This window comes from Fusarium graminearum, chromosome 1 (genome assembly GCF_000240135.3).
Source record: "Fusarium graminearum PH-1 chromosome 1, whole genome shotgun sequence".
In the NCBI taxonomy this organism is placed as follows: domain Eukaryota; kingdom Fungi; phylum Ascomycota; class Sordariomycetes; order Hypocreales; family Nectriaceae; genus Fusarium; species Fusarium graminearum.
In genome coordinates, this window is record NC_026474.1 from 3,410,592 (window position 1) to 3,423,125 (window position 12,534).

The following is a 12,534-nucleotide window of genomic DNA, read 5'->3' on the forward strand; positions in this document are numbered from 1 at the left end:
TACACTGTCCTCGATCCCCCGTGCTCCAGCGCATATGGGAGCTACAGCTAAGACTAGGCATGACGGTGGTGCCAGTCTACAACCGCGAAATGGTGGATCGGGTTACTCCGCGTTACGTGATGGCAGCAGCAATTTCAGCAAGCAAACGACATCCTCTTCAGCCCGTTCTCAGAGATCAAGATATGTTGCCGAGGACCAGGTGTCAAGTAATTCTCAATCTTTCGCAAGTCGTATAGGGAAACCGCGAAATGCGGTTAGCGAGAACTCAAATGCCTCCAAGTCTTCTTCTAACTTGGCACCCGAGTCTCCACCACAACAACCGACTTCGTCTTCCAACGCTCCTACACCTTTGCGTTCACAAGGCCTATTATTCGGCGAGATTCTTCCCGAGCAGCACAGCATTCCAGCTCTTGGTTATGGCATTGAGGGCGTCCGCCCTAGAAGGACGTCTGAATCGAGCTTGTACAATCCGTTCAGCCATCAAAGAAGCCTATCTGACCCACCAGATGGCGCCGACCTTGTGTCTTCGGATATTTGGTACCGCAGCCTCAACGGCGATGACAGCAACGGTGAGCCGGCTCAACCTCAACCTCAACGTCAAAAAGGCCACGCGCGGTCACAAAGCGACATACCCAAGTCGCCTTCGATGCCTCCAACTTCCCGCAAAACGCCATCTCGAAAGCCAACCTCCAATAATACAGTCGGGGCTGGAGCTGAATCTTCTTCAAAGCTTCCACGTTCTGTCAAGAAGCTGAATAATTCAAGCGATTCGGCACCGTCGACCCGTTCAAATTCTCCTAATCTAAAAAGGCCACAGGTTAACGGCCGTACATCTAGGGCAGAGACCCCTACGACAAGGGCGAAGACTCCGACTACATCAAGGGCGAAAACTCCAACAAGAGCTAAGACACCCACCCAGAGCGGTGCCACTCGAAAAGCCGCACCTCGAAACCTCGTCACACCAACAAACAATAACCGTCTTCAAGCGAATATCATCGCGCCTCCTCCAAGGCTCTCCCCTCCGCTTAGGAGTTCTCGGCCCCGTCAGCCTGTCTCTGTGGCCACGACAGCAAGCTCTCGAATGAGGGCAATAGAAAGGGCCAGGTCACCAAATTCAGGCTCTAATCCACCATCTAGAATTGCCGAGCCATCGTCACGACGTGGAAAGATAGCCATAGGGCCAATCGACTTCGAACAACGACGAGAGCATATCCGACTGGCATATACCAAGTCGATACGCGAGAGTCAGGTGCTCGAAGCGAGGCAAAAGGCCGCAGATCGAAAGCGGAGGGAAATGGAAGCTGCCGCCGAGGCAAAGGCCGCTAACGCGGGCGCCGCTACTTCTTCTCTCGCGCATTCGCCATCCATGACTTCAGAATCAGGCGGTGCAGACTTGCAAGACACCTCTGATATCCCTCCAGTCCCACCCCTTCCAGAGAGCCGCCTGCCAGTGCCAGGATCAACAATTGTTCTTCGAGAACCAAATTTCGGTCCCGAGATTTCTCATGCTATGCAAGTTCAAAATGCGTTGGATGCGATTGACCACCAGGATGGTCCAGTTTTCTCAGATGGATATGATGCATCTTATGGCCAGACTCCTGTAGATCCCCTCCGACTGCCTACGCCGTTTATTGATGATCCAACGATGAGTCCTGTGGACATCGCAATGTCGCTTCCCCCTGCTTCGCTGATGCTATCTACCAGCTCTCAGGCAACTCCTCTTGTTGAGCCAATACTCAAAGCCTTCGATTCCCCCACCCTAGGTGTTCCCGGCAGCTTTCCTGCGCTCAGCCCCCCTGTTGACGATGTATCAGAGCGGCCTATGAGCGCAGTATCTGCAGCATCAGAGACAACGGAGTTCGATAATGAGCCTCAGACGACTCCTCCAAGGCCTACGCAAACGACACTTGAGGTTCCTATCACAGTTGTAAAGCCGCCTACTCCGCATACTCAGAGGCCCTGCTCTCCTCCACGGGTAAAGTACCACTACCCGTTCGAGGATGACCCCGATTCACCGATTCGACCAAAATCCACATCGGTTACGCTTCACGCAAATGATGATTCCTCATCTAAGCACCATATTGCTGACGACTTTGCGATTCCTGGTTCATTCGGCACCATACTTGACGAAGATGATAACCGTCAAAATACTGAATCTCCATGCGAAACCACAATTACTGTCCTGCCGCCCAGTGATGATCCACAGCCAACCGACGAGCCCCAACAGACGATTCCTTTTCCAAGAATCGAGCCTGATTGTGAATCAGACTGCCAGTCAGAATCAGAATATGGAGAACTCCAGCGACGATACCGCCAATCTCGTGATGATGATGCTGTCACTGACTGTTGCACCGAAGATATGGATGACGAGAGCAGAAAGGAATGTAGGTCAGATGCGCCATCTGACGATCGAGTGTCTTCACACCGGGCCTCTACCTGCGAATCCATCGACACTAACAATGAACGTCAATACAATTTTGATGAGCACCAGCGCCCCGACTCGACGACAAATCTCATGGTACCGACTTTATCTGCGCCGAATCGAACCAGCCAGCAGTCGACATGGACAGATTTTTCTGTCAACAGTGGAGATGTGTCGCCTGTGGTGCGCTCATCAGTATTTACCGACATCGATGACGAAAACGACTCTGGGGATCACGGTCATGTCACGATTTTCGAAACGACATCCATTCACAGAAACAGCCGTCCTATCAATCGACCTGTTGAGGTCCGCAGCAGTCAGCCAGAGCCCCGCGCTTCTGTTGATTCGAGTCGGTCGCCGTACCCGAGTCATCAGCTCCCTGAAATAGACACTGGAGACGGATTTTCAATTCCGTATCTCTCCAACAGAGCCAGCAAGAGTTTCTCGTATTTTCCATCACCCAATCACGAGCCTCCTCCTATCCCAGCTTCGACAGCTGGCTCTACATGTAACTCACAACGGGCATCTGGTGTCTATTACGAACAGTCGCAAAGTGGAAGCACATTTGTCAGCTCAGAACGAGGATCGGAGGATTACATTCCTATGATGACAACGCCTCAGTCGATGGACAACACCTCCTTGTCAGCAAGCAACCAGTATTTTGCCGACGCAGCCACTTTGAATGGAGATGCAGCCTCGGAGACGTATGACAAACAGGGCCTGACAGATCAAGAGAAGCAACGGCTTACACAGCGTCGCAACATTTTGAAAGAGCTTGTCGACACAGAGGCGGTTTTCGTACGCGATATGAACATTGTAGAAGAGATCTACAAAGGAACGGCAGAAGCTTGCCCCAAACTCGATGGCAACACTGTGAAGCTTATCTTCCGAAATACGGATGAGATCATCACGTTCCATACGGCCTTCTTTGCTCAGATCAAGGAGGCAGTACTCGCAGTGTATACCATGCAGGGTCGGCGATCAGCGCTTGCCAGGGAAGGCTCCGTGATGACAGAGCCTTCGCAGTTCAATCCTGCTGAGGTTGATGATTCCAAGGATCGCTCTGTCCTAATTGGTCCTGTTTTTAAAGTAAACATGGAGAGTATGAAACTGGCACATGAAGGGTTCTTGAGGAACAGCGATGGAGCAGCAAAGCGACTCATCGACATACAAATGGATCCCACAGTCAAGGTGTGGCTCAACGAATGCAATGAAGTTGCAAAAGACTTGACAGCTGCCTGGGATCTAGACTCTCTCCTGATCAAGCCGATGCAGCGGATTACTAAATATCCCAACCTCATCGGATCGCTGTTGCATCACACCCCTCCGGACCATCCTGATCACCCATATCTTGTTGAGGCTAAAAACCTTATCGAGGAAGCCATTATCGAAATCAACAAGACGAAAAAGAACTTTGAACTTGTGGGTCAGATCGTAGGTAGGAAACGAAAGGAATCCGATGTCAAAGCAGGTTTCGCACGAGCCTTTGGTAAAAGAGTCGATAAACTTCAAGCGTCAGGTGCTCGCCCGACTGATGATACTGAGTATCAAAAGCTTAACGAGCGGTTCAGCGATGATTACCTACGCCTCCAGGTTGTTCTTAGGGATGTCGAGTTCTATACCAGGCAAGTGTCGGAGTATGTGCATGAATTCTTGCAATACCTCTCCTCCATCGAGTTGGTCATGCGGCTTCAGCCGGGAAATTATCCTGAGCTCGAAAGCAAGTGGGTTCAGTTCAATATCTCTATACGAGATCTCGAAAAGGTTGCACTTGAGGATCATGTAAGTAAATCTCATGAGAATGTGTTGCTGCGCCCTTACTCACGTGTAATAGTTGGCTCAAGTTAGGAAAAGTGTCATTGAGCCCTTTGAGCATGTCATCAAGGCTTACGGCAACCCATCACTGGCAATGAAGAAGCGCCAGAAACGCCGTGTCGACTTTGAGCGGTATGAGCAATTAAAGCGCGCAGGCAAGAGTATCGATGCGAAACTCAATGAACAGGTCGAGCAGTACGAGGCTTTGAATGACACCCTTAAGAAAGAGCTTCCGAAATTGTCTTCTTTGACTGAAAAGGTGGGCCATATTTGTCTAGGCAACTTCGTCAACATTCAAACGGCTTGGTATGGCATCTGGAAAGACAAGATGAAAGTGGTTTTGGGCGACTGCCCCGACATGCCAGATCTGAAGGAAATCGTGGCGACCTTCAACCGGGAGTTTCCTTACGCTCAAGAACAGCTATCCAATATCGGTATCCTCAATCCTATGTACCGAGGCCGGGTTTCCCAGTCGACTACACGGAGTACCGATGAGTCGTCATCTCTTATGATGCGATCACGTCCATCTGAGAGTGGTTCACGAGGTCGAGGCCTCTCAGTGAGCAGCGAGAAGGTGCCAGGCCTCCCAGCTACAGACTTTACAAAACGTCACAGTGGCTCTTATTCGGCGTCGCCGACTGTGATTACGGCTGGAAACATTCCTAGTCCACACCATTATTACTACCGCGACCACTATGCGGGTATCAGCAACCACCAGCAAGGCACAGCATCTCCTATATCCCCAGAACTTGCGGGCAGTTCACGGTCTTTCGCTGCCTCCACGAGGCCAAGCACAGGACGAAGCTTCGATTCTGGCGGAGTCCCACGACAGAGCTCAGAATCATCTACACAGCAACTTCGAGACTCGCAAACCACATATAGCTCTCATAACCAGTCTCAATCTCAGGAGAGCCGACGATTCTCTGGGCTTTTCCACTCAGCATTGCCGCCAGCTGATGGGCCGGAGGATAGTGCTCGATCATCTCGAGCCTCCTCTAGGGAGCGTGGGCCAGTAGATGACGGATATAATGTACTCTGGCTGGCTGCATCGCTCTTTGAATTCAATATCGCTACGACAAAGCATGAAGCTGGCTACCCGTATTTGATATATCAAGCTGGCGAGGTAAGTAAAACCGCTTAATATACGGAGCTCAACGCTCAGAGGCTGATTCCTTGTCTAGATTTTCGATGTACTTGGCGAGAAAGGAGAGCTCTGGTTAGCGAAAAACCAAGATGATCCAAACGACCGAGTCGGATGGATCTGGTCCAAGCATTTTGCCAGGCTCGCTGATTCCTAGATGCAGTAGCATTCAGGCGACTCAAGCCTCAGCACGGAACGTTGATCCCTCAGCCATTTGACTTCGACGATTGAACTACGTAACGCATGAAACCCATACCAGGATTGAAGATCGGAGCTTGGGCGTTTATTTCACTGATACGCAATTCAGACCTGCAACAAAAAAAGAGGACAATTCGGGTATCAAAGTTGTCCCTGTTCACCTGCATCTTCAGCCTTTGCCTTTCTTGCCTTTCCTTCAATGTTGGCTTCCGTTTATTCTGGAACTTTACATTTGGCCATGTGTTAATCGATTCAGTTTTCATTTGTTTGGACTTGTAATTTTGTATCAGCTTTTCTCATTGTCCTCGGGGGAAAGGGTTGGAGCCATGGGGATGGAAAGAGAGGCACGGCTCGAGGACAGTTATTTTAAATTCAAGGGAGGGAGCCCGGCGTTAAGAACAAAATACCAACAGCGTATGTAAGATTTCGGAGGATGCAGGAATAAAGGGGAAGCTATGCGGGCAGGGCTCGCACTGCGGTGGTTTGCTGCTTGTGTTAGTAGAGGAGACTTGGGAAAGATTCGTTGATTATCGAATGAAATACCAGGAATACATAACTAAATTAAACGTTGTCAAGCCTCATTTAAAGTGAACAGTAAACGATACGATGATCGATTGTCGATCTCGGTTGAGTTAAACGGTTTGTGAGCGTCTTTCCAAGCCTGTTAAAACCATGCAAAACAATAAGTACTCAGTCATAGGAGTATCCGTTTCCAGTAAATCGATCAATGCCTCAACCAACATCCAACGTTAACATGTGACTTTACACTAAGCTCCAGGTGAAGCTAGGGAAGGTCCCCTCTTTAACCCACTGCCCCGTCCAAGCTTTCAGCGATCCCCCGCCCTTGCAGTAGGCAGTTGACCTAGAACAGAAAGAAGGGCATGCTCTCCTTCCTGGATCGTATCTCACTTTATGACTACTTACTACCTCCCTTAGCGCGGATCAACTGTGAACCCCCAAGACTGACTTCTCCTCCTTTTTCATCCTCTATCTGCGTTTAACTTGGGCATGTTCCTAATGCTACTCACAAATACTGCCAAGTCTCTCGCTTGACTTCTACCCCTGGCAGACCAGAAAGCTTCGTATTAGGGTACCATTCCCTGCATTCCATGACCCACATTACACGCCATGCCCGCGACAAGCTCGCTAGAAGAGCAGGCAATCGATCGCGAGTACCCGCAGCAGCAACGACAGCATCATCGTCGTCATCAGGAACTTGAACCAGAACCGCGGCAATTTAGTTTCCGCAGCCCCAATCGCAACGAGGCTGTGCCTCAATCTCAACTTGACAACCAGCAGGATACAGGTTCACTGTCGTATTCACAGCAGCACTATCGTCCCCAGAATTCATCTCTTTCTCATACTCAGTCTAATAGTCGACTCGTGGTTCCATCCGTGTCCGGTGTCCGCTCCACTTCACCCGCACCGTCCGTTTCGCCTTTGCCGACACCTTCGATATCTCCTTCCGCTTCTGTCGTATCCATTGACGCATCATACTCCTCTCGAGATCCTTCGTCGCCTATCCAGACTCCCTCTTCGACGAGTGCTGAGGCTCACGACAGCCATCCTCAACGAGACTCATCCGAACATAACAGCTCTGAACGAGGCAGCACAGACAGCTACAGCTATCTACGTCGAGAGCGCAATTCGTCCAATATGGCCACCTGGTCAGGACAGCCTGCTATCAGGGGCAACTCTGAAGCAGTGCGCATGATTTTATTGTGTTTTGTCACTATTGGCATAACGTACGTTAACCCTGCGAGTCGAGTTTACATTGGTACGATCAGCGAGCTATTCTCTAACACCGCATAACTAGTTTCACATGGGGTATCGAAATGACTTGTACGTGTTCAATTACAGCATGATATCATGATGAGTGTTGCTAAGAGTTCATCAGATTGCACGCCATATCTTCTCAACCTTGGTTTGACCAAAAGTAATACTTCGCTGGTATGGATTGCTGGTCCTTTGTCGGGTCTTGTAGTTCAGCCTGTCGTAGGCGTCATTGCAGACGAAAGCAAGTCCAAATGGGGACGTCGGAGGCCGTTGATGGTTGTTGGCTCCATTATCGTTGCTATTAGCCTCTTGATTTTAGGTTTTACACGTGAGATCATCGGTTACTTCATAACCGATGAGGAGGCTGCGAAGCGACCCACGATAGTACTGGCTGTATTAGCCATCTATGTCGTCGATTTCGCCATCAATGCTGGTATGATTCGGTTCTGTAAGACTGGCTGTTCAAAACTAACACAACTCCAGTAATGTCATGTTCGAAGAGTCTCATCGTGGATACTCTGCCGATTGAGAAACAACAATCGGGAGCGGCTTGGTGTGAGTCAATGTACCTTTGTTTGAATTGTGTGTAAAGTTAACATGTGTTTTCACAGCAAGCCGCATGTCCTCCATTGGCCATATGATTGCGTATGGGGCTGGGGCGGTAGATCTTATAAGCATTTTTGGGAAAACACTGGGCGATACACAATTCAAGCAGCTTACCGTCATCTCAACGGTTGCTCTTCTGAGCTCAACGGCTCTCACGTGTTGGGCCGTTACAGAACGTGTGCTGTTAACTTCGAAACCCGCCAAACATGAAGGCCGCTTCAAGGTCTTTCGCCAGATCTGGTCGACACTGCTCAACCTACCCCCTCGCATACAGGCTATCTGCTGGGCACAGTTCTGGGCTTGGATCGGATGGTTTCCATTTCTTTTCTACAGCACCACATGGGTGGGCGAGACATACTTTCGCTACGATGTGCCTGCCGATGCCAGGAAATCCGAGGATACCCTGGGTGCAATTGGCCGTATAGGAAGTACTGCGCTGGTCATGTACTCGGTGATCACTTTTGCGGGTGCATGGGTTTTGCCTATGTTGGTTCAATCGCCAGAGGACAATACATTTACCCATCGACCTCCTCAAGCCATTGCAGGCCTCTTGACAAGCTTCAACAAGTTGAAACCTGATCTCTTGACAGCATGGGTTTTTGGGCACTTGATGTTTGCCGCATCGATGGCCTTGGCGCCTTTCGCAACTAGCTTCCGGTTTGCAACGGTTTTGGTGTGTCTCTGTGGCATGTAAGTTTGACCTATATCCACAACCTGTACGTGTTATTGACAAGTGTTCAGACCGTGGACGTTGGCCATGTGGGCTCCAAGTGCCTTCCTCGGCGTTGAGGTCAACAAGATGAGCGGAGAGACGGGGGCAGACGGTACCTACCGCCGTATCTCGGACGAACCTGATATCGAGCTTTCCGAGGTCAGCCACAACGATGCACCTCTGCATTTGGACCATGGTTCAGAGGTCGACCTACCTTCTACAGCCTCCACAGGCGAGCTGTCGGGCATCTACTTCGGCATTCTCAACATCTATACCACCCTGCCGCAGTTTGTAGGCACTTTCATCTCGACCATTGTTTTCGCCATTCTCGAACCTGGTAAGAGTCCCGAATTAGCAGACGATGCTAAGAAGCAGCCTGATCCAGATGGTCCAAACGCGATTGCGGTTTGCTTGTTCATTGGAGCCATGAGCAGTGTAGTTGCGGCATACGTAACCCGAAAGCTGAAGGTTATGTAAGTTTTAGAGTAAAGAGTTGTCTTGTATTATCATCAATCTTGTCTGTTTATATGCTGGTTCGGATATGGCAATGGTGTTAGCGCAGGAATGTAGATTTTGGATTACATGAAGTCATGTACAGCATTGGGCGCTTGATTCTAGAATATCTAGAAATGACTATATAAATTTCACGTAATGTTAACTTGAATCGCTTTCTGGTTGGGTTTCACATGTTGGGATTGCGACGATGCTGCTCATATATAAGTCACGAAGAAAAGATTTCGCAGGGGGTATCCTCAATAACTCCAATGCTGCCTCCTACTCCTCTGCCGCTAAAACCTCGATACTATCGCAAGAATAGAGTCGTGAATAAATATCGCCATGTACTTCAACAAGTGCATGTACTCTCTTCTATTTGTCCTTGTCCTTCTCGTTCTCGGCCTCAGAGACCTTCTCCCACTCATCCTCGGTGCTAACACTAGATTGTGTCCCTGTCGTGCCACCACGCTGCTTCACCACACCCTTGGACTCGATGGGCTCGAGTCCAGCGGCAGCGACGTCGGAAACCATAGGAGGCGCCTTATTCGGGATTGGCTTCTCGACTTCTGTTTCAGTGTCGTCGTTGTCTTCGTTTCCCAAGGCTTCCTTTGCCAGTTGCTCCTGCTTCTCCCTCTCCTCCTTTTCGCGTTGCTCGCGCTGGGCGATGGCCAGCTCGGCAGCGAACCAATTCACGCTCCACCACAGACCGCCACATAGGACGGAGAGGATGACGCAATGGATGTTATATGTAGCCAGCAAGAGGCAGAAGAGGACGGTCTGTAGGGCGGCGAAGGAGGCGTTGGCAGCCTTGAGGATGGTGGGCGTTGGGCCCGGGGTGAAGATGTCTTCCCAGAGCTTGACGACAAAGGCTGACATAGTTGAAGATGTATCGCGGGGTTGTTATTGACAAGGGGGGGTAGTAGGTTGATGGGATTTTCGCGCGGCGGCAAGTATGAGTAAGAATACCTACTGTAGGTATGTATGCTTTGTCGCAAATGAATAGTGAGACTTTTTGTCTGGTATGTAACGAGATGAACCAAGGTTTTTTGTCTTCTCCCCCTTCGGTTCGACGTGGTATTCTCGCTTCTTCTTATTTAAGTAAGGACAGAAGCGGTCGCTGCCTGGCGACCACTGTACAGATTTAAAGTCGCAAATAGCCCAACCAGCTTCGTCCGAGTGTTCGTTCTGCGCTGATGGGGTGAAGAAACCGTGTTCTCCGTAGGGTAAAGAATAGAGGACAGTTTTTGTATTTCTGCTTTTGTGTGAACGAATTGCTGTCCCTCCTCTTCTTCTTTTTTCACGCGTCGGAAGGGGGGGTTATTGATTAACTGGGCTTATGTTGTATCGTAGGTGAATGCAATGACGACAAGTGGTTGGTTCTTGGGCCACGAATGACCTAGACCGCGTGCCGGGCTCTTATTGGATTACATAATGGGTCATTACTTTGGTGATCTAGTGTTCAATATGATGAACCTCGTGACTGGGAATGACGATGCAAATTATTCGTACTACCAGAGAATGATGGTTTGGTTTATTGCTTATAATCACGAGTTTGTGCTTGTGCTATTCATTTCTTTGTGTCGGTGAGTGTTCGTTCTGTAAGGTGGATGTCTAATTCTCGTCATGTGTATAGAGCAGACAAAGCATATATGTCCCAAGACGAAAAGTCATTCCAGGAAACCACCAGCCAAAGACTGCATCACAAATGAGTTCGTTGCTAGAAACTTAAATACAATAAATTAGAGATAAAACATTCCATGACATATTAAAAGAAAAACAAGCATGTATATTTAATTAATTATTGATAGGAACTCTACTACCTATTGAAAGCAGACTACCCTGTACTCATCACAACACCACACGATTTTGATTACTATCATCAGAACTTTCATCAAGTCCACCCTGCTGAGGTCTTCTAAAGAGTCCAGATATATTTGTTGATAAGAAAAAACACACCGAATCTATTATAGTACCACGTTACCTGTGTTATTTGTGTGACTTGGCTGCCCGTTTCACGAATCGAGATGAAGCACCGCAGATATCACCACAACTTCAGCACAAGCCAAGGAAATAAACTGCAGCCTCAGGAATCCCATGAAACAAAAGAGGCAAGTGTACAGCTAAGATCAGCTGAAGAAACCGTTTCAACCTCATCTGAACTTTGGTTGCTGTCATACACGTGAGCATACCGTTAAGGATTGAGCATAATACAGCCTTACCATCCAAAACTCGCCGATATTTGACCATTTTAGGCGTCTCAAATAGAAACAACACAAGTACTAAAATCTCCGCTTACTTGACGCGATTGGCAGCGGAATCATCCGTCAGGCCCTGATCCTTCGCAATGATCCTGATACCGTACACAGCCTCCAAGAGGCATAGACCCCAGAAGGCACCACCCCCATCGTCTTATGAGAGGAGTTGATTCACAGCCACCCCCGTAATAAACAGCTCTGCCCCTGCTTAGAAGAATCAGTCCTGGTTCGATGAGTTAACCGCCGAGGGGCCACATGAATGTGTGAAAGGATTGCCAACAGCACATAGGTTAAAGTCTTCAACTCTTGGCCCCCCTCATTCTCCCCTTGGGTCTGCATCCGCGTCACTGGGATACTGCATGGTGTTGGGTCAGGATTTGCCCGCGTTGTCTCCTCAAACAAGGCACCCGTTGAGAGTTGAGCCTTGCTTGATATAGCGCACGTGGAAAAAAGAAAGCTGCGGCCGCTAGAAGCGAGAAGGGCACGAAGGATTCGTGTTGGTGCTTCTCCTCCACCCACCCCTCACTATTGGCACTGCACCGTACCGCTGGTATGGGTAAAGAAACAAGAACAAGAACAGCGATAGGGGCTTGAGGCGGCAAAGGAACACTAGAGTAGAGACAGGCAGGTCCGGAATGAATACCGAGACTCCTTTCCTGTCGTCAATGAGCTAGCGGCTTGCCACAATGGCATCAGATAGCTCTCAGCGGTCTTGTATGCGCACCATCTTGGGGAAGTTAGTGGCAAAGCGAAGATCTAACAGCGTGGGAGAGCATGAACTCTGATGTTGATAGGTCATAATTTTCTAAGAGAAACTGTTAGTACAATAGACTTGTTATCTGGAGTTTGAGACACAAGCTCCTTGACGTTCATGTAGGTACTATACATCAAATTTGATGGGTCACTAGTCTAAAGCTCTGGCTTGTCTCCTTGAGCATGCATGCATGGCTTTACTCTCTTCGTCCCATCATCAGTTTCAAAAGCTCAAGTCTAGATCGACAGGAATAGCGCTATGGTCATCATGACAACAAAACGACTGCCGGAAATATCCGTCAAGATCTCTCGAGATTGCTTCGACGCATGGATTCGATCCTAAAGGAGCCGGATCATGGTT

The 12,534-nt window shown here is 49.1% G+C and overlaps 3 protein-coding genes across 3 annotated transcripts; 2 read left to right on the forward strand and 1 right to left on the reverse strand.

Moving 5' to 3' along the window:
- Positions 1-3,046: 3,046 nt before the first annotated feature.
- FGSG_11886 (uncharacterized protein) lies at positions 3,047-4,903 on the forward strand (the record flags this gene model as incomplete). Its single annotated transcript, XM_011318496.1, has 3 exons — positions 3,047-4,204; positions 4,257-4,796; positions 4,853-4,903. 3 exons carry the CDS (start codon positions 3,047-3,049, stop codon positions 4,901-4,903), a joined length of 1,749 nt encoding a protein of 582 aa, XP_011316798.1.
- Positions 4,904-7,232: 2,329 nt separating this feature from the next.
- On the forward strand, positions 7,233-9,147 carry FGSG_01043 (uncharacterized protein; the record flags this gene model as incomplete). Its single annotated transcript, XM_011318497.1, has 6 exons — positions 7,233-7,321; positions 7,514-7,597; positions 7,658-7,785; positions 7,836-7,907; positions 7,964-8,648; positions 8,700-9,147. 6 exons carry the CDS (start codon positions 7,233-7,235, stop codon positions 9,145-9,147), a joined length of 1,506 nt encoding a protein of 501 aa, XP_011316799.1.
- Positions 9,148-9,537: 390 nt separating this feature from the next.
- Positions 9,538-10,041, reverse strand: FGSG_01044 (uncharacterized protein; the record flags this gene model as incomplete). The annotated part of the gene is made up of 1 exon (XM_011318498.1): positions 9,538-10,041. One exon carries the CDS (start codon positions 10,039-10,041, stop codon positions 9,538-9,540), a length of 504 nt encoding a protein of 167 aa, XP_011316800.1.
- Positions 10,042-12,534: the final 2,493 nt, after the last annotated feature.